Consider the following 23145-nt stretch of genomic DNA (forward strand, 5'->3'; position numbering starts at 1 on the left):
AACCGTCCGTCTACTGTGGGCTTAATCACTGTCACTGTCTCCTTCACTGTCAGCCTCCTTCACTTCTGTGCTGAACTTGTACTCCTGATCGCAGCCCATGTAAGCGTCGCTCATGAAGTACAGGGTGTAGTTGTGCACACCGACCACAGGAGCCACAAAGTCCAGCTTCACCTGTGGAGAGAGAGAGAGCACGCTGTAGTTGAAGAAAGTTTTAAATGGTACATTTAGAAAGTCTAAAATAACGTGTGAGAATGTATATTCTGCTGCTTTTGGATAGAGGAGCAGGACTGACCTTGGCCTTCTGCTGCAGAGTTAACCTCTTGATTGAGATCAAACTGTTTGATTTGGGGTCACCGATTACAACCCACCAGCCTTCTTCACGTTTCTGCACAAACGGACAAGATATTATTTAACTCATGTTCATTGGGCAACACTTTACAATAAGGTTGTGTTAATTAATGCATTTATTAACATGAACAAATACTGTTATAAGTGCAATGTTCATTGTTTGTTAACGAAAAAATGGTTGTTTATTTTTAGTTCATGTTAACTCATGATGCATTAACTAATGTTAATAAGCATGAGTTTGGATGTTGATAATGCATTAGTAAATGTTAAACTATGATTATTAAATGCTGTATTGTTCATAATTATTTCAATATCCCGACAGACACTGACCTGAGGGAAGAGAGGGGCGATGACGGGGCCTGTGACCTCCTCTTCTCTCTCCAGCTGCACCTGCACCACTACTGGACTCCCACTGCAAACACAAGAACACTCATTCACACCTCCAGCTGATTATGGAAAAAATTCTGTGTTTCGTACAACCACACTATATTAAGCATCTTCAAAAGAAAGAGTTTGCACCTCTTGATGTCGTCTTTGTCAACCACTTCATACGAGAGCTCAATGTTGGGGTATCGGTTACAGAAACGAGCCACATCTGCCACCTGGACATCCGAGAGCTGAAGGAGTCCAGTGCGATCCTCATCCTCCATCTCCATGATATCAAAGATACTCTCCACACCCTACAGACACACACACACATCAACAAAACATAGACAGTCACACAAAACCATACCGCCAAACCACCAGGGGTGGCGCTTTGCTCTTAAATGTGACTCTTCTGTGCTTTCATCTTATTTAGGCATGCAAACACTGAAATAAATATAAAAACAGCGGGATTCCCTTTTCTTTTCATTACAGGGGCCATCGCTTCTATGCACCCTCAAAACATTCATATAGCAGTGTGTGACTGTCAACTGACATGCTTCCTAGTGAAAAAGAGACATTGTTTCGCAAACAGATTCTGTACACGCGGTTTGAAACGGGGCAAAAGTCTGGGTTTTGAGTGCGTGTTTGAACAGATATATACACATAATAATAATAATAACATCCAATAATGTCGATGATGGCGGGGTTTTCTTTTCAATTACAATTCATTTAGTCCTAAATGAGCATATAAAGCAAGTAATCGAATGCTTTTATTTTAATGTTAGATGTGTGCATTTTTTACAGTGACACCTGTTAATTGATGTAATCAAACAAAAAATCTAAATAAATGAGATTCATTCAGTGTTCTTTTATCAGAATGAGTAAGTTATACAGTCAACAAAAGATTGAGATTTTATAACTTGATTTTATTTATTTATAACAGCTATTAATTTTAATAAGATGTTTGTTAATTTATTTGCTGTTAATGCAAACTATTTATTTATTTTGTAAATAATAATAATAAAATATACCAATTTAAATGTTAATTTACATTAAAACAGCAACAGATGAACATATTTATTTATTTAGGGACTTTAAGGAGAGGGGGTATCCCTTATTATTGTTATCCCTTATTTTCACATCCCAATGTTGACAGGTATGGTTCTACACAAGTTCTTCATGTTGTCCCAACTCAAATCGATTACGGTAATCGTTTTTACAAATTTAAGTGGATTAAACATGAAACGATTCATTTTAAATAAGTAATCTGAACAAGCAGAAAAAGTCATTTTTGAGTGTATCTTGTTTAGTGTTAAAAAGAAAAAAAAAATTCAGAACCACATGAGGGTGAGTAAATGACACAGACTTTTAGATTTTTTTGGGTGAATTATCTCTTTAAAGAGTCTACCTTGTCTGTGCAGCGCTTGATGAGTTCAGAGGTGAAGTGTGGCAGCTGTCTGAGGTACGAGTCTTTGGACCACATGGCTTGCGTGACCATCTGTGCCAACTCCATAGCAGCCAGTGCTGGACTCAACCAGCCGTTACTGGAGAGCACGTCCACACACGCCTGGATCAGACGCACCGCCTGAAGACAAACACCAGAACTTTAGAAACACTGAATATATGAACGTCAACATAACAAAAAAAAAGGAATGATGTTTGAGATGATGTGCGGGGGGAAGATGACTGTGTTTGAGATGAAGAGCAGCTAGAAGGCTTCTGCGGTCGGAAGTTAACACATTTATTTATATTACAAATATACAATTACTGATTTTACATTACTTAAAGTGGTCTGCAAAAGCACTTCTCTAGTGCCATATTTGATTGCCAAACGTAATTTATATTGTGCATACAGACCTCTTATGTGCACCCTGACTGTATGCCTAATTTAAAAATAAAACTATATGGCATCTTTTGTCTGATAAAAATAAAGATTTCTGGTCAAATGTTTGAAATAAACAAAAATCTTTAGTTTTTTTTTTAAGATGTCTAATATGTTCTACATTTTTTTTTGTTTCTTCATTTTCTGTTACTGATGTGAAAATAGTGGTATACTTTCAAAGGTTTGGGGCAAGAATTTTTTTAATGAATTTTTCTTTTTAGCATCGCTGCATTAAACCGATGAAAAGTGACAGCACAGATATTTATTATGTTACCGAAAGTTATTACTGAAACTTCAAATTAATTTTGTTGTTTTGAACTTCCTATTCAAAGATAAGCAGCAGTCATGTTTGTTTATCATTGATAAAAATAACATTATCCCTATTATGACAGAGCAACAACAACAATAAATGAGCAGCAAATATCCTTTCTGAAGGATTCTGTGACACTAGTGCAATGCTGGTATATTAAATCATGCAACACTGAAGCGTCATGGCTGCTGTAAATTGCAGTGTTTCAACTTTTATGTTGCCTAAAGTGAAAACATTTTAACACTTGTAACTGGATAACAGAAAAAAGCATGTGAAAATATGATTAAGACCTTGCTGAGGATCTCCTCGGTGTCAGACTGCAGCTCTGCACTCAGCTGCATGCGGGACAGGTGAGCCTGGAGCAGCAGGTTGGTCTTGACGTGAGGGTCGTTGAATTTGGGGTTGTTCAGTTTGTGAGGGACTTTCTGAGCCAGCTGTAAAAATCAAAGAGAGGATTAAGCGCTCTGATCACGTTTTGTTGTAGAATTTGAATTAAAGGTGCATTTTTCTCACCTGTCGTAGCAGGGTGTCTTCGTGGTGCCTGATGGGAATGTTTTTATACTCTGCAGCGTTGGAGATGATCTCGATGAGGCCACGCACCTTTGTCTTGGCATTCAGAGACATACTGAACAGCTCTGGAGAGAATACAAACACAGGGTAGCTGAATCAGATGACACAGACATGATGAGAAAATCAAGAAGCAAATGAATCATCTTAACATTTCAGAAACTGAACATATTAACCAGAATCTGAAAATAAAAACATGCATGTTAGAATGACCATTTAAAAGACTCAAATTGGTCTTTTTTATGTTGATTATTAAATATTTTAGATGAACTAATTTTTATAGTTTTGGCTTTTGGAAAATGAAACTTAAATGTTAGTTTAAGTTTTGGTTAAAATAAATAAATAAATAAATAAATAAATAAATAAATAAATAAATGGATAAAATAAAATTTTAGGGCATCACAATTTTTCCATCATAGTGATTAAATTATTTGCATGACATGCATGTTTTTTTAGGATAAATTGTCAAATTCCCTGATTTTTCACTGAATAAAAAGCTGTATTTTCATGACCTATACATCTTTATTTTCAAAACAAGAGGTGCGAGGCTATTGTAATTTAAATTTGTCAAGACCTACAGTCTAATTCACTTCCATTTATTATTTAGCCATACAAAACAGCTAGTTCAGCTGCTTAATGTTGTCAACTGCAGTTTTCATCATATGACTTTAATTATAATGTATCATCTTAAACACGTTGGTTTGAAGCACAAGTAGTCTGACTGTTCACAGCTGACCTGTGGGAACTCTGTTATATAATGTTGAAACTAAGTGCAGCCTCTTTTTATATTTAATTCAGATCTACTTTCATCCAAAAAACAAAACAAAAAAACATCCAGAACCAAATGCCAGCCTACATTTTCCCAATAAATTAGTTTCACACATATATAAAGCAGAATACAGAAAAAAGATCAACCATGGCTTCTGTTCTATTGTAAATGAAGTGTTAAACAGAGAGAGTCCTCACCAATAGTAGTGTAGTTGATGTAATAGTAGGCTGCGATCATGCCCAGATTCAGAGGTGCCACGTCCATCTCATCCTCAATGCTGATGCACTTGGATTGTTCCAGATCCTGCAAGGTGTTTTCCACCAGCTCAGACAGATGATCTGACAGGTGACGATGAGACATACCTGCAAATTCAAATGCAAAAAAATATATATATATTTTTACATGAGTCACAAACAGTCAAACCTGCAGCATAAAGTCTCTAGATTTAGTAAAGATGTGCAGGCTTCTGTGCTTCATCACCCTGCAGATTGTAGTAGTTGGGATTCTGGGTCATTCTGCGGTACAGGAAGGTCCATGTCAGGTAGTCCACAGCATCCTGTTTGTTTTCCACCGTCTTAGTAACAATCTCAGCATTGAAATGGTCATGAAGGCAGTGGTCCAGGTGAGATTCTACAGGCAGAGGTTCATAGAGGAACTTCTTGAAGAAGTCCTGAAGAACAACGAAGCACAATATTATGAGGAGTTGAACAAACAAGTAAATATATTGAAAAAAGCATGGATCAGAGTCAGTTTTACCTTTTTGGACCCTTGACACATGATGACACAGCGACCCTCATCGTCCTGAAGAGGACGGTTTGCTTTTCCTACCATCTGAAGCACATCATAGATTGGGTAGTCCACATATCTGATCAGAGGAAGAGAGGTGCACAGGGTGAATACTGGGGATGTCATTAATGGTCTAAGATCAGTAAGTATTATTAGTAAGTAATCTTACGCATGAATTTTGCCATTGTAGTACTGTGTGTCCATGACAATCACCAGGTGGGCAGAAATGTTAGTGCCCCAGCAGAGAGAGCGAGACGCAACCACCACCTGAATTGCACCTGCATAAATAAAAAGAGGAGGCTTGGTCATATCTTAATCACCCAATTAACTTTATACTGCATCTTCAAATCTATTTACAAATTGTGTATTTCCAGGTCTGTTTGAAACTGCTGGAATTATGGCTCCATGAGTTCAGTATATGAGGAAAAACACAAAGACTACTCAGGAAATCAGAATGCAAAATAAATAAAAATAAGAGAAGAAATACAAACAAAAGAACTTGGCAGAAAATTAAACATTTTGACAGTTTTGGCACATTTGAAAGTTTTTTTGGCAACCAATTATATCTCAAATATATATTTTTATACATGCAAACATAAACAAGCATAAGATTAAAACTTTAGGTCTTTTGTATCTCACCAGAAGTGAACAGATGCTCCACAATCCTGCGCTCTGTAGGTGAAAGGCCCTCGTGAAGATAGCCCACCCCGTTAGAGAGGGTCTCCTTCAGTGTAACATCAGAGAGATTCTCCATAAATGGAACTAGATCCTTCTCTGTTGAGTGCAGGAACCTTCAGAGACAAAAAAAAAATGCTGGAGATGAGATGTCTGATGGGAAGAAAACTGATTAAATATATAATAACCAAATAAATCTTTTTTCAGCACCTCTGGGGAACCACATCTGCAGCACAGAAGGTGAGGATATCAATAGCTGTGAGACGTGTCTGGCGTCTTGATGGCACAAACACCAGCACTGGCTTGGATGGGGAATGTTTCATTATGGCATGATACACCGGTTTAGCCATGGACAGCAGACGAGTCTGTGTGTGACTCACGTTGAAGCCCTGAAAAAGTTATGAGGATTATCAAACAACAATTTTCCAAATGCAAACATCAAGGGTTCTGTTTGTTTACTGCTTTTAATGATGCACATTTTTATAGATTTATTCATAAACTGATGACCCAAATAATATCTGAATATTTGAATAATATCCAAATAAGATCTAAATGGGGTCTGACCAGGTTGTTTCCGCAGTGTAAACAACACTTATGTGGTTGAATGCATTCATACAGCCACAAAAAGCCAGTTACTTTCAACCTACTGACCTACTTCTTGAATATTTTTAGATTGTGATGTTAAAATATGGACAAATATGAAGACAAATATCTAAAATGCACAATATTCTCTCACAAGTCTTGACCAGAACAGAAATTAAAGTGGCTTTTTCTGTATAAAGTCGGATATACAGTGAGGATTGTTGCTATCGAATGAGCTTATATGCGTACTGGGCTTATAAACTCCCAATCACTTTTAAATATTTCCAAAAAGTTTAGGAACTGTCAGCTTTAATTCGTGAGGTGCATGGTTGAACGTTGATCTGTCAATCATCTAAATCTGACCAGTCAGGAGGATAAACTTTCTGAACAGCAAGTGCTATATAATGTGTCATGCATGACAGGGTTTTCAGAGATTATAGTTTACTGGGGACTATGCTTTACACACAGGGCGACCAGGCATCCTAGTGCTGAAAAAGAACCTGTATGTGTAGCAAAAATTTGTCTCATATCAATAGCTATTATGAAAGAGAGAAAAAGAGAAAGTGGCTCTAAAAGCAACCAAAGTGATGTCTTCCTCTGTCCATGTTTTTATGGCAAAGAATATCATGTGATGGCTTGTATATCACTACATCCGAAAGATTTACATAAAATCTTTTGTGACAATCAAAATCTGAAATTGGTACACCAGGATTTTGTCTACTTTTGATTGCATCAAGCAAAACACATCTTTGAAAAGCTTAATAAAAAAAAAATACAAAGTTAAAGTTTGACAGAAGTTCAGACTGACCTGGATGTGAAGCTCCAGAGGAACCGGCCTGACATTGGGGTGGAAGTTGAAGGTGGCTGTGGTGCTGCAGCCGAGCCAATGAGCCACATCTTTAGCATTGGACAAAGAGGAGCTGAGGGCCACAATGCGAATGGGCCGCTCAATCTGAGAGGAGATGTACCTCATCCTGGAGCAAATCACCTCTAACACAGGCTATGAGAGATATGTGAAAATTAGAAATATATATAATTTTTTTTTAAATCACGGAAAAAACAAAAATGAAGAAACAAACACTTACTCCGTTGTCTCCTCCAATGAGATGAACCTCATCTATAATGAAGAGGCTGACGTTTTGCACGTTCTTCCTCTGTTTCCAGCGGCGAGATAAAATGTCCCATTTGTCTGGGGTACTGACAATGATGTCACCTTTACCCAGCAGCTTCAGGTCAGTGCTCGTCTCACCGGTGAGTAAAACAACCTTCTTGTTCAAATTTTCCTGGAACTTCTGGTGCCAATCAAGGAAGACCTGCACAAAAAATATGACTCAATAATGATGTTTACACTCCACAGAAACTATAACATTTAAAGTGATAGTTCATCCCCTAAAAAGACAAATATATCGTCCAGTGAAGTGGTTCCAAAGCTTTTTGATTTTCTTTTCTCTGTTGAACACCAAAAAAGATTTTCTGGAAAATGCTGAAACTGGTAAACACTGACATCAAAAGTATAAAAAATAAATACTATAGAAGACAATGGCATTCTTCACACAATCTTTTTTTGTTTAACAAGCAAGAATTAAAAGTTATCAGGATTGAAACAAGTGGAGCGTGAATAAATTATGAACATTTTTGAGTGAACTGTTTGTTTAATCTCTTGTTTATGAACAAATAAATAAAAGGAAGAATTGTGCTTTTTTCATATTTCATGGTACCTCCATAGTTTCTGGCAGCATTGCATTTTCAACATCACATTTCAGTGTCTTTTATAGGGTTCTAACACTGGGTTTCTACAGATTTCATCAAGACAAATTTAAGACTTCTCAAGACCAGTAATAATTCAATTTTAGACTTATACAGGTTTAAACTAAGGATTTTTTTTTAACGGCCCTGTATGATCATCAGGAATCGTGTAAATGTTTTTAGTTTTTCTTCCCTGGTTAGGGTATTTAATAGTGAATTTGCTGTAAAACAGCTGTTGTAAATTATATCTCTTTGCAATAAAAAAACTTAACTATAAAAAAAGGTTTTATTAAGATGTATTGTTAGTCATTGGATGGATGTCGGCCCAACTGAGTAGCTTAACTCGGACAAAGCAAAAGTTTTAGAATTTTCAGACTTTTTAAGACCAAGCGTTACAGATTATGTGAATTATTATTAGAATAAAATACTTTGCTTGCACTTGGGGAAATACCTGTTCAGCCAGAGCCTCCATAGGTGTGATGTAGACACAGCGACCCTCTGCATTGTGGAGCAGCATCCTGAGAATGGCAAACTCTGCACAGATGGTCTTCCCGCTGCCCGTTGGAGCACCAACAAAGACATTGTCATCGCTGTTGTACACAGCATTGAACACTAAGGGGGACAAAAACAGTTTCATTTTGAGGGAAGACTTGGATCAAAAATGGAGCATATTATGGGGTCTGTGAGGGCAGATACCTTGAGTCTGGATTGGATTGAAAAAGGGGAAATTCTGGTAAAGGCTCTCGAAGGCTCCGTTTCTCAGAGCAGACACAGGTAAAGGCTGCAGGTCCAGCAGCTCAGTGGGAGGAGGATATTTCTCCGGCAGGATCAGGTGACGGAAGGAAACAGGCAGCTGTGTTTCACATGCTTGAGAAAGACAGTGCAAAAAAATTACCTTTAGAAAACACATTTACATATGAAATACTGTAGTATCTCCAGGGCTCAGATTTATTTATTTTGCTCAACTGTTTGGAAAGAGTTATAGAGCAATAAATTCAGTAGAACAAGAATAACTTACAAAGCCAGCGGTCTGAAGCTATGCGAATGAAATACTGTGGTGGCAGTGGCTCAAACACAGGTACAAAGAAAGTCACAAGATGTTCATCCTGAGCGTACTTGGCCTTCAGGAGGAAGTACTCGTGATGAAGGACGACCTCACTGTCTACATCCTCCACCAAGATCCAGAAGGCTTCCGATGAGCCATGTATCTAAAACAAGCCAACAGTGAGTCTCAAGCTCATATTACAAAAAACCTCCTGGAGTTATTTACTTCTTTAGTTTAAGACTGACCTTGTCATCCCACTGGAAATCGGGCGTGATTGTGAGCTCCACTTTCAGAGTGGAGCGTGTGATGGGCTGCAGATGAACTGCCAGGTCCAGTTTAGGGAACTGATGGACGTACTTGTGAATGGTCTTCCCCATCTTTGGCATGCGGATCAACTCACCTGAAATAGACCATGAGGTAATTCAATAAAACTGCACATGAATATGACAACATTGCTTGAGTATAATAATTAGCAATTCTCACCGATTTCATTGTGGTTCAGGTCATAGAGACGCTCGAAGGGGAAGTTTTTCTTCTCAATCTTCTTGATGACTTCTTCGGGAAGCTTGCGGAACTGACGCAATGGAGACATTGACTGCCACCTTGATGAAAAACAACAAAAACAAATGATAGAACATCACATGACAAGACAAATGTATATACAGGGTTTATGCAGGTTTCACCAAGTTAAATTTAAGACTTTAGGACATTTTAAAGACCATTATGAATGAAATTTTAGACTTATACAGGGCTAAACGCAAGGATATTTTTTAGAATATCACAGTTGGAAAAGATTTTCACTTGCCTCATCATAAAAATAATAATAATTTAATAAAATAATAATTATAATATTTTAATAATAATAGATATGTCAGGTTAGTATCCTTTGCAGTTAATATATGGATAACTTCTAAACAAATGCTATAGTAAGGAAAATAATTAAACTATTATGGTAAACAGAGTTAAAAATGAAATTTTTAATTAAAAAGTTGCATTGTTGTATTGGTGTTGGCCAGATTATGTAGATTTACATGAACAAAGAAAAATTAAGACCTGTTTTAAAAAGATTTAAGACCTACAATACAATGTTTCAGCACATTTAAGACTTTAAGGCCCAGTGGACACCCTAATATAATTATTCTTTCCAAAGTCAACATCAAGACAACTCACATCCTTTTGTCAATCATCTTGCAGAGGTTTAAAGTCTTGTCGGTAAGCTGGGCCCAGCCTCTGCTCAAAACAATCTCAAAGATAGCCCTCATCAGCCTGCCAGCACTCTGCAAAAGTCGAACACAATGTTAATACAGGAAATCAGTCAGACTGAAGGGAAAAATGTTTTTTTATTATAAGACAAGATTTTATTCTACACTCGCCTGCGTCACATAGACCATGTCAGCCATTAAAGCAAAGCCCTCCAGTTTGAGCTGAGAGATATATGCCTGCAGCAGCACGTTAATCTGAAAAATAGACATAACGTTTAAGATAAAAAAGGATCAGCCAACTTCACGTACAACTGACATGTATTTAAAAAAAAAAAAAAACCTTTGCACTGGGTTCTTCAATGCTTTCCTTCACTGGAATAGGGACTCGCTCGAGCAGTTTCTGAAGCTCGAGTTTTTCTTCCTGTCAATCAGAACGTAAGAACCACGCTTGTTAAATCCTGGAAGCAGATATTTGGATGAACCAATTCGTCTGGTTAAATAAAACAAGGCACGTACCTCTCTGACAGTAATGTTCCTAAACTCAGATGAAAGCGAGAACACCCTGAAGAGCTCGATCTCACTCAGTGTGGGCTTTAGCAGCTGGTTGTAAGTCATTATGGACTCATGGGTGATGTAGAAATGACTGGCGATGCGCCCCAGGTCTGTCACCTTCAATGCAAACACATTAGCCATCATTTAAAGCACATCTGTTGCTGCCGTTTAAATATTTAATCAATAGATTCAGGCAGCCGTGCTGAAATCCATTATGCCATGCTGGGGGATTTCAAGCTGGTACAATCTCGGCATTGATTGTGCATATAAATCATCTGGATGTGCCAAGAGGTGTTTAGAGCAGTGGTTAATGTGATGAGCAAGAACAGTGTGTACCTGAAAGCTGCCAGATCTCTTGTCGTATTTGACCAGGTTGTTCTTCTCCAGGACGGTAGCTGCCGTGTGCACCAGGTCCATCCTGCGACGCTCCAGCAGGGGGTCTATGCTGCGGTCGTCATGGGACACGCCGTATAGTGTGGGGTTACGCAGCATGCGCACATACAGGTATGTGTATCCCAGCCAATTTACAGCATCCTAAAAAAAATAGACCAATCACTGCTAGAGATGTTGAATTTACAGAGAAATACTGCTGTTAAGCATGTGCAATATTATCTGTAGAAAATAATATTTTCAAGTGTGTGCTGTAGAAAAATGACAATGTAAAACTTTAATTCTGGAAATAAATCTAGTAATGGTAAGGTTCCAATAGTCAAATAGTGCAATAATAATGAGAAATACATTATTGTACTTTTTACCGCAAGCGTGAGCAGTGGTATGGAGAGTAGAGGCAGCGCGAAGGCATTTGCCTTTCACACTGACTGCGCCTGCAGCGCACAGCTCATCAGCAGCTGTTGCACAGATCAATCTATCTCTGTCTAATCTATCTATCCATCTATGCACTTTTTTTTTTTTACTTTTCATCTGCATCAAGGCCCAGGGCAACTTCCTCCAAGGCTGTTTCCTTGACCTGCAAGTCTTTATTTTACAAATGATATAGATCTTAAAGAACTGTATGCGTCTCAAGCTCTATGAGGAGTGTCATTTATGTCTTTTAGACATGTGGTATCATGTCATTTTGTTTTTGACTGTCAGGATAATGTAGGATTAAAGTTATAATAATATTTATACGTGATCAAACCAGTGTGCAAATGAAGCAAAACTGATACTAAAATGGTTTTAAATTTAGTTTTGTAGTTCGGGCCCAAACAAATAATTGTTGCTGTTTTTATTCGTTTAAGTTCATTTGATTGAATATATAAAAACCAGTGGATATTATCAATGTATTTGTTGGGTAAAATTACAACTTTTTACTATCATTCAATGTGCTTTTGGTCATTTTTTTGTCACTTTATTTAAGCGTGAGAAGCGCGGCAAAAATAGACCCACCGCTGAAAATATCACTTCAGTGGCGCTCACACCTTGTGCTTATGCGCTGCTTCTGTGCGCAGTATGAAAGCTTTAATCTGTTAACATCAACGCCAAAAAAACATGTGCTGCGTGAATATGAAGTAAATATTTTGCCAATTTACTCAAGTACAATAAACAACTTTAATTTTGAAAACAAATTCTTCAACAATATGCTTCACAATCAATCAAAAACTATAATTTGGAAGACACAGAAAGCATTAGCAAAGCAACATTTTCAACTTCATAAATATTGAGTAAAAATTATGACTGATGTTTTTAAAATTAGTTAAAAAGTTATATAAAAATTACATTCATTTTTTCCCCCCAGAAGTATTGGAAAATACTAGGCATAATGGTATCTTTATTTAATGATTATTATTCACAGCAATATGTAAAATTACAATCTATGTATATATTCCACATCTTATAAAGGGGGTGCCACAAGTAGACAGTTAATTTTTTTTTAAAACCGCCTTTGATATATCACCAAAAAACTAATTAAATTAAACCTATATAAAAAAACACCTGCTATTAAACTAACCATAACCCTAATCCAAATGCATTTACAACTCACCTTGGCATTCTGCACGTTGCCCAACACAATCTCTGCATTCAGCATGTCAGCTAGTTTTCCCACCATCTGGCTTTCGATGGGCAGCTGCTGATTGAGCAGGGACAGGTAATACTGCAGCTCTCCATGAGAAGTGATCAGAATACCCTCTCCTTTAGAGTCATATTGCGGTCTGCCAGCACGACCCAACATCTGCACCAAAAAGTCAAGAGTTATTACCCACAGTTCAATTAACTTCTTAAAAGATTGATGAAAAACACTGACCTGTAGGATGTCCAGTGCTCCCAACTCCGTCCATCTGCCTTTCTCTGGGCTGTAAACCTGTGTGCCTTTGATTATGACAGTGTGAGCTGGTAAGTTCACACCCCAGGCCAGAGTGGCTGTGGAGACCAGCACCTACAAAACACACATTCATGGGTTTTAGGATTTAGAAAACAAAATAAATTTATTTATTTATTTTTTTTTCCCTCACGGTTACTAACTAACCTGAATGTGACGGTCAGCAAACAAATCTTCTACCAGCGTTCTGTCCACTCTGGTCATTCCGGCATGGTGAATAGCAAAACCATACGGCAGAAGATCCTTCAGCTCCAAGTTCTGCAACCATAAAAAAATTAATTAATTGATAATGTGTGTAGAGGACAATTAATTGCTCCAATATTAGTTACATTTTAGTATTCACTGATGGGTATACTATTAGCTTTATCAACACACTGAGTTTGCAATGGAATTGCTGGTTTATTAAACAACAGCAGACAAGAAGCATGTTTGATCCTGGTGTAAAAATTATGGTAAATACTTAAGTGGGTGTAAATGATCTAAAAAATTCATTTGTATGACTCAACCACTAATATCTCAAATAATAAAAATAATATCATAATAATATCTGTATTCACACTTGTAGTTCACTTTTCTTGGCTTGTCTGGTCCAGACCAAAAAAAAAAAACAATAGTTGTGAGATCAGTAATATTTCTGAATTCTTAAGATTCGCTGAATAGATTTTTATTACTGTCAAAACTTGTTAAAAACAAAACATTGCTGTATCCTTGGCTAAATGCACTCCTTGTATGTGATTTTTTTTTTATGATTGCTTTTTTGGTCACATCCTGTGACATCATAGTCTGTTTTTGTCTCTGGTCTGTTGCATTGATATTTCAGTTTAACCACACCAGAGTTAGACAAACCATTTATTTGGTGCATAGCAGTGTTCAGATGGCAACTATTACATTTGTTCAATTTACCACACTAACAATCGCACCAGATTTCACTGCTATTAAATCAATTCTGCCAAGTGTGAACAAACCCTAAAATGATGAGCTAACCTTGCACTGCTCTGCCTCAGTCCTCAGGACCTCAGTGGAGGCTGAACCCTCCCTCAAGAATAACCCCAGAGTGTCCTTCTCCAAACACATGTCCCTGATTGCTCGAGCTGTCTTCCCGGTCTCCTTTCTCGAGTGCACAAACACCAACACCTGGGGGAAACAACATGTATGAAACAATAAAAAAGACAATATTAATGACTGAAAAACTAATGGGACACATGGAAGTACAAAGGACTAATCATGTTATTGTGTTGAGCTTCACACCTGATTTTTTCCAGCATGCTCCATGATCTTCTCATAGACGATTTCATTCATGATCTGAAAGCGTTTGATGGCCTTTTTCTCTGTAATTCCCACATAGGTTTGTTCCAGAGGCACAGGTCGGAAACTATAAAACAAAAGAAAAAAGCCAAACATATGTTCATTATTATAGTAAAAACATATTCAGTGTTTACCAAAAATTGTTGAAGACCACCATTCACAATCTCACAACAGCAGTCCATTTCTCACCTGTTGTCGAAGTAAAAAAGTCCCTTTGATGGATCCACACGAAGGCAGGTTGCCACATCCTCATAGTTAGGCAGCGTGGCGCTAAGGCCGATAAGCCTCACGTCTTCCTGCGTCAGCTCCACGTTACGGATGGTTCGAGCAATCAGTGACTCCAGGACTGGGCCGCGGTCATCATGCAGCAAGTGGATCTCATCCTGTAAGGCAACGCATGTTTATATATAACACAAAACATACGGAGAAACACTGAAAAGAAGTTAAAGTGAAACCTTGATTTGATTACTTACAATAATGATAAGGCGCACAAGCTGTGTATAAGTTCGTTCTCCTCCTTTCCTTGTAATGATGTCCCATTTCTCTGGCGTGCACACGATGATCTGAGTGGCGTTTATTTCCTCCTTGCACAGCTGATGGTCTCCGGTCAGCTCGGAAACAATGATGCCATAACTAGCCAAGCGCTGCAGGTGTAAAGCAACAATATTTTAGAACTGTATAATTTATTATAACATTAAACAAGTATAAAAGTGCTAATGTTAAATCTATGTCTTAATGTGGCCTCACAACATTATCTGGCTAATTGTAAAACTGTAAATTCATCTGTCTTAAAATCTTTCCTGTTATTATGACAAGAAGTCACTAGAAATAAAACTTGCTTTTAGTTGAGGAACTATGAGAGATGAAATCAAGTTGGTAACACTTTTAAGAAACGGTCCATTAGTTCATGCTAGTTAATGTTTTTACTAACAAGAACAAACAATTAGTAATACATTTATTACGGTCTTTATTCATTTTGTTAATGTTAGTTAACATTAAGTTAAATAATGTTAGTTCATGTTAACTTACAGTGCATTATGGTCAACAAGCACAACTTTATCATTTAATAATGCATTAGTAACCGTTGAAATATGATTAAAAATGCTATACACGCTTATTCATACTTAATGTAAGTAAATACATTAACTAATGTACCATTATTCTAAAGTGTTACTAGAAATGTAAGATGTTTTTACCTCTATGTTCAGTGTTCCTACCTTGCCAAAGCTGCCCACCATCTCCTGTACCAGTGAGCGCATAGGAGCGATGTAAATGATCTTAAAATCTGCAACATTGATGGTGCCATCCATGTTAATGTGCTTTCCGATCTCTCTGAGCATAGCCATAAGAGCAACATTAGTTTTACCAGCACCCTACAGGTCATAGAGAGGGACAAAAAATCTTTAAGTAAAATGCACATAAAACTGGCAAGTTCTACATTATATCATTTATCTTTGTTTTCCAGTAGACTAACCGTTGGAGCGCAAACCAGAAGATTCTCATCAGTCTCCATAGTGGTTTTGAAGAGTTTACTCTGTATGCGATTCAAGGATTTAAATCCTTCAAATCCAGCTTGAGCATACTTGGGCAGTTTCTCAATACCCACCAATGTCTTTGAAAGAAATAAGAGAAAAGTGAAATACTGGCCAATCAACCAGCAATTTAAACTCTGTTGTATACACTTCTGTTCAAAATGGCCAATAACATTTTTTTTAATGGAAAAAAAAATGTATATAGCAAGACAGCATTAACATGATCAAAATTGACAGCAAAGATGTTACAAAGTATTTCTGTTTCAAATCAATAGTGTTCACTTAAGCATAGTGATTAGAGAACAGCGAAAATAAATCTTTCTTGCGACACAAACAAACCACATCCATTTTGTTATATGGATATTCACCATATTAGAAAGATTTCTGAAAGATCATGCAATACTAAACAATGGAGCATTTGCTCTGGAAATTACATTTTGCCATCACAGGAATAACAATTAAATGCTAAAATATGAATACAGTTTTAGATAGCAATGTTTCCACAAGATTTCAGTATGATCTTTGATAGCTTTTGAAAGCTTAATAGCTTTTTTGTTTTACTTAGCCAACTTGATGTGGCAATAAATTAACCAAAAATCCCTATCCCTAATAAGAAAAGAAAAACTAGCAGATAAATACCTCTTCATCACCAAAGGGTTTGGGTTTGAGTGCAGGCACATGAACCTCCTCATAGCCCTTTCTCTGTTTGCGGAAGGAGCCGTCAGGCAGCTGGCAGCGCTTGTTGGCCATGAAGTGACTACCTTGAGTGAAGGTCAGATCTTCCAGGTCTAATAGCTGCCTTGAGGACACAGACTAAAGACAAAAAACACAGAACAATAAAGTGTCACAATGCACATTAGGAGTGGTTATCAAACTGAGAAAAATTACATTTAACTCTAATTTTAAGAGGTGGACACAGCATTAAGTGGGATCTACCTCGCCATGATCAATGTCCATAGACTCCAGATCATCCACACGAGATTTTCTCATTCTCTCCCTGCGAGATCTCTCCTCCTGCAAGAAAACACAACATCATAAATTTACAGACAGACATTTGTCTTTAAATGATTAAAATCTCAAACAGTCCAACACTAATGTGAATAAAACCAGAGGGCAATTCCTGACCCTGATGATGTCCTCTTTTTCAGTCTCTTGCAGCTGGTAGAGAACTTTGGAAAGATCCTGATCGGCCTCCATTTTATTAATGATCTTCTCCTTCTCTGCTTCACTTTGAGCACTGGCCAGCATGGTGCAGTACAGGACTAAATATGACAAAAAAGCAACATTAAAAAAAAAGCAGTATATCTTTTTAACATTAAGTCACATTGGCGAAACATTCTCAAAAATTCCAATCCATTTAATCCAACACAATCTACTTACTCATCCGCCTGTGCTGGCGCAGGACCTTGATGAAGTCGAATGTGTTGAAGCCTAAAAGCAGCACCAACTGGTTCTCACACTCTCTGTCATCACTGGCAGTCTAACAAAAAAAGTTTTCATTCAGCAACTCAAAAACAAAACAAATACAAACAAATCCCTTAGTCTCTAAGGACATGAACATTCTCTACCTTAAGGATCTCCAAGACCTCGTCTGCTTTTTTCTGGGACACGATGGCATCGTTGTAGAAGCGGCTGAGCTGTCGCTGAAGCCAGAAGGCATCGATGTCTCGAGGGTGAAGATCCTTCTTTTTGGTCATCATTACATCTCCTGTGTTTCCCAGCTATGGAGAAAGAAAATGATAAGCTGGTTCTTGTACTTTATATCAGTGATCTGTAAACCCTATAATTATTATTTATTATTATTATTATGTACTTATTTATGATCCAGGTGTAGTTTTTTCATTGATTATTTCTAAAGCCTGGTTTCCAGGATAAGGCCCTAGTTTATATTTGGCATACAAGTAATTTTTTATAAAAGTCCTTTAAAAAATCTTGAAACAAAACAGACGATATATTTTAAGACCTGTCAGTGCAAACTTCCTCAAGTTAAAACAGCTCAAACTTCTAGGCCTAAGATTAAACTGAGGGTTGGTGACAATGTATTTTTGGTTAATTGTAGCCTTTGTAATATTTTGTGGCTGTTATTGCTTTTTGTGTGTTTCCATTATCTAATCTGTAATAAAGTTGGATTAATTGCAGGCATTTGGGTAATTATATTTAATTGTGAATTTGCAACTGTAACAGTTTATTATAGTGTTTATTATCTATAAACAATTCATTAAAATTATTGACTATTTGAAGCAGTATTACAAAGGTAGCTTACATAAAATGTTAAAATAACATTAAAATCTAACTTTTAAATAAATAAATAAATAAATATGACAATTTAGTCATTAATAATAATATAAAATTGTGGGACCCAGTGACCTGCTTGAAAGTCACTGCTTTATTATAACATGCAGAAACACGTGGAGCATGTGACTTACATTTGCAGTCAGTGTGCTGCTTTCATCTGCCTCTTCTCCCTCACTGTCATCAGAGCCTTCATCCCGAACCTCTCCATACTGGTCCTCATCACCCTCCTGCAGATGAACCAACAGCACAATGACGTCACTTAAAGAGCAAAAAACACATTATCATAATTCAACCAAAGCCAAAGCTCACCTCCTCATCGGACTCAAACTGCACATTGACTCCATAGGTTTCATCAATGTTGTCATCTGCAAAAAGACAGACAGTAAAGCACAATCTACCTGGACATCAAGTTGAGGAGAGCTTGGACACCAAAAAAATTAAAATAAAATACCCATATTCTGTAGCTCTTTGTCTCCTCCATAGTCAGAGATCTTCTTTCCCAGGTTGACCAGGACATGGTAACGTGTGTCATCTGTAGGCCCCAACAGCTGCTCCACCTCCCTCCTCCTCTCTTTGTCTCTCATCTTGTCATTTTTCAGCACAGCCAACACCTCGTCTGCTGCTCCACACAGGATATCCCTTGGCTTAGATTTTAAAAAATATATATGTAGTTTATATTGTGATATTTTAAAAAAATTCTATCAATTTCTTACATTCATAACATACAAAATTAGCCCAAATTTCTAATAAAGCATTGTCATTTTACACTTAATGGATTGTTAAAAATAGAGATTCATAAAGAGATTAACTTTTGCTTTATCAACATGTAATTTTGCAATTACACAAACATACAAAGGTCAGCACAATTTTTTTGATAGATTTCTGGATGTTTTGAAACAGTTTCTTTAATCCATGTTCATTGATTTGAACAAAAATAAACACAAATATTTAAAAAAATGTAATTAATAAAAAAAAAGATTCAAATTAATCAACATTTATACTTTATATAAATATATACTTTAAATATAGATTTTTAAAATATAAATCTGTCACCAATAACAAAAAAGCAGTCATCAACCAGAATTTTTATAACAGCGCATCCCTAGCAAAATCTACAGTAGTTCCATTAAAATTTCATATTCATAGCACATATGAACAAGGACACTGTTCCTACCTGATCTCCAAGAGCGGCCTGAATGAAGCTGAGCAGGATTTCATATGTTTCTCTGGTCTCTTTGGTTTTAGGTTTGTACACAATGCCCACCATCTCATCAATGCCCTCAGACAACAGTGTGAAGCCCTTCATCTTGTTGATGTCATGTCTGTCCTCGTCTCTCTTTCTCCTCCTGCATCACACAATGCACCACATTTGTTTAGTAAATCCTTGACTCATTTGAGACATTTTTACCAGCAAACTTGATGCATTTGTGATCAGACTGACTTTGCTCTCCTCTCCTCCAGCATCTGAGGTTTGGTTCTCTGGCTTCTGTCTCCCATTTTGGTCCCCTCCAGTTTTCCGACCAGAGACAGCACCTCTCCGGTGGGCTCATCTCTGCGTGTTCGGTCGATCAGAGATCTGTCTGCTTGCAACACCAAGTTAGAGTTCTGTGGAAGAAACACAAACACTCACAATCAGTTTGATGGTAAGTTTGAGTCTCAAGCTCAAACTGGCTATATGCATAATAAGTGCGTGATGCTATAAATCTATCTTGTTGCCATGATTGTTGAAGCTTTTATAAGAATATGTGATGTTTTCAAAAAGATTAATTCAACAGGTATAATAACAAAAAAGTAAATTGCAGATTAAATTGCACAAGGATTATGAAGTACAATAAATAACACTTTGCAACAATAAACATTACTAATACATTAACTAATATTGAAAGTGAGAAATAGCTACATTAAAAAAGTAATGCAGTTAATGTTAGTTATTAACAAGTTATTAAACATTAACAAGGAAGTTGACATTTGCCAAGACAAATAAACGGTTTACATGTAGTTTTCATTCATCAATTAAGTTTAATTAACTAATGTTAACAAATGAAGCTTCACTGTAAGGTGCTAACATACAAGTACATAAAGAATATAACTATTTTCAATGAACATCTGACATGTTATAACATTACGCTGTTACACATTACATTATAATGCCAACATGCATTATAGATGTTATTTATGACAATATATTGTATATACCATATTGTATGAATATCAGCATGTCTAATCCTTATCGTTATGCTAAAACACAATATCATTTAGGGCTGGACAATCATTTGAAAATTAATCGAAATTAACATTTAGAACCTATGATTGATCTAATTTTCCCAGGTCAATTTTTTCAAAAATCTTTTCCTACAGGATGTGGAGTCACATGACCCTGCTCTGTTAAGGCTGATTTATACTTCTGCGTCGAACACACGGGTATGGTCCGGCGCAGCCTTTGAGAGGAAGAATACCCATGCACCTCTCAAACAATGTAACTACACGCTGCAAGTTTGCATTAAGAAAGCCACGCCAGATATGCCTTGAGACAGCATATTTTCTATTACAATAAAATTATTTTCCACTATAATTTGTTTACAAAAAAATAAATAAAATCAAGAAATGCACTGTTTAAACTATTTACAGGATATACAAGAGTTATTTTATTTAGAAGAGATACTGTTTATTATATACTTTTGAAAACATTGAAAATAATTAATTTTGCTTCCAAATATTTATAGAAAAAAAGTGACTGTTGGTTTAAGGCAGGGGTCGGCAACCCGCGGCTCTAGAGCCGCATGCGGCTCTTTAGCGCTGCCCCAGTGGCTCCCTGGAGCTTTTTCAAAAAATGTTTGAAAACAGAAAAAGATGGGGGAGGTAAATATATTTTTGTTTTAATATGGTTTCTATAGGAGGACAAACAATCTTAACGTTTTCCAATGCTGTAAAAGTGTGTAAAATATTTATTTTCAACATTTCTGTCAACGAAGATTTGCGTCATAGCCTGCGACACATGGAATAGGCAGGTGGCTGTTGTAAACTATCCGGCGGCTGTGTGATGCGCCATGGAGCGTAAGCTGTCTTTGCCAAAGATGTACAGCGGGGCACGCTCTCTCATTTTCCCTCCCTGAGAGAATTCAAAGAAGCCCATCCCTATCACTCACTCAACGGTGATTATTTACAAGGTGCGATCGTTGATATGCAAACTGCTTTTGGGAGCAGATTTTGCGAGTGGCGAAAGGAAAAAACGAGACTGTCTTTCCTTGTCACACACCCCTGGAGATTGACCCTTCCTTGTTGAGCACATTCCCAGTAAGGGGCACGTTATGCACGTTCACTTTGATGTTGTTTTTTGGAATCCTCAAAATAAAAAACATCAAAAATCTGATTTCTTTACTGCATTTCTTTAATTTCATCAAAGCAAAACATAATGCATTAATATTGTAATGAAGTTAAACTTGAACATTAAACATAATTCATTGATATTGTAATGAAGTTAAACTTTAACATTAAACATAATTCATTAATATTGTAATGAAGTTAAACTCGAACATTAAACATAATGCATTAATATTGTAATTAAGTTAAACTTGAGACGGCATCGTACAAAAGAGTAGTCACGTGGTGCGTCATTCTCTACAGGATGCACTGCAGGAAAAAAAAAACATTTAATCATGAAGGCTCAGTATGTATTTGTAGCCAACTAAATCATTTTTATAGTAGGCTAATACAGCTAATAAAAACACATGCAGCATGTGTTGCCTTCATTATAAGGCTTATATAAGGCTTTTAATTTTTTTGCGGCTCCAGACATATTTGTTTTTGTTTTTTTTGGTCCAGTATGGCTCTTTCAACATTTTGGGTTGCCGACCCCTGGTTTAAGGCAACGTGTGCTTAAATATCAGTTGTTCAGCATAGATGTTCAATAAATAGTAATAGAGAGTAGATAGTGTGTGTTTCCTTCAGTTATTTTAAAATTATGTAATGCACCCTTTAATAATCTCTCACTTGTAGTATGGGATAAAAAAATTAAACAATTAATTGTTCATTAATCGTAATAAAATAAAAAGGTTCAATTAATCGAGATTTTGAATTTAAGCCAAATAGCCCAGCCCTAATATCATTCAAAGCAACAAATCTACTAAATTAATCACAATGCTGTCTAGAGAGATAACTCTAAATCGTGTTTAAAGCGACAATTCACTCAAGAATGGAAATGTACTCACTCTCAAGTTATTAAAAACTTTTAAGTGTTTCTTTTGTTGTTGAACTCAAAAGACAATATTTGAAAATGTTGTAAACCGATAACCACTGACGCCATTGAGGTAAAATTGGTATTATTTTCACACATTCAGACTTTCTCCTAAATATAATTTCAGAAAAAAATTTAAAAATCGAAATAGTGAAATCAAATTAGCAGCCAATGCCTATCAAAGTACAACAATGCTCACAGTCAAATAATAAGTGCTAATATTGTATTGAAGTCATACTTAATTGTGATTTCAGATCGAATATTCAAAGTACCATGGTAAACAATACAGGGAGCATGTCACAACAGGTCACTGAACGCATCTACCAAAAACCAGCTTAACCTCAATATTGACGTCATAGTAGCAAAAATAAATACAACGTTAGTCAATGTTACCGGTTTTCAGCATTCTTCAAAGTATCTTACTTTGTGCTCAATAGAAGAGAGTCAGACAGAATTATAATTTGCGTTGAACTATCCCTGAGCTCACGCACACCAAAACAAACCGCTTCAGCGCGCTAAAAGATCTAATTTAGCCACAAAGCATATAACATGTCATAACAAACTACTAGACATGTAATAAAACTTACCGCTTTGTATTCATACTGCAAACTACGCGCAGTAACATCCGCCAT

The 23145-nt window shown here is 36.6% G+C and overlaps 1 protein-coding gene across 1 annotated transcript; it reads right to left on the minus strand.

Moving 5' to 3' along the window:
* Nucleotides 1-21: 21 nt before the first annotated feature.
* On the minus strand, nt 22-23145 carry snrnp200 (small nuclear ribonucleoprotein 200 (U5)). Its single transcript, NM_001123257.1, is given in 45 exon segments — nt 22-171; nt 293-385; nt 679-760; nt 868-1028; nt 2123-2299; nt 3197-3340; nt 3420-3541; nt 4440-4604; nt 4723-4912; nt 4999-5107; nt 5198-5306; nt 5668-5819; nt 5914-6092; nt 7094-7285; nt 7371-7598; nt 8483-8643; nt 8728-8898; nt 9050-9239; nt 9322-9476; nt 9560-9678; nt 10247-10353; nt 10450-10533; nt 10619-10699; nt 10795-10947; nt 11167-11364; nt 12812-13000; nt 13073-13204; nt 13295-13405; nt 14132-14281; nt 14396-14519; nt 14642-14835; nt 14926-15096; nt 15670-15825; nt 15927-16064; nt 16624-16797; nt 16921-16998; nt 17110-17246; nt 17365-17464; nt 17553-17705; nt 18411-18506; nt 18589-18644; nt 18731-18923; nt 19454-19625; nt 19721-19884; nt 23101-23145. Coding segments are annotated over 45 exon segments (6405 nt in total).

This window comes from Danio rerio, chromosome 8 (assembly GCF_049306965.1).
Source record: "Danio rerio strain Tuebingen ecotype United States chromosome 8, GRCz12tu, whole genome shotgun sequence".
NCBI lineage: Eukaryota > Metazoa > Chordata > Actinopteri > Cypriniformes > Danionidae > Danio > Danio rerio.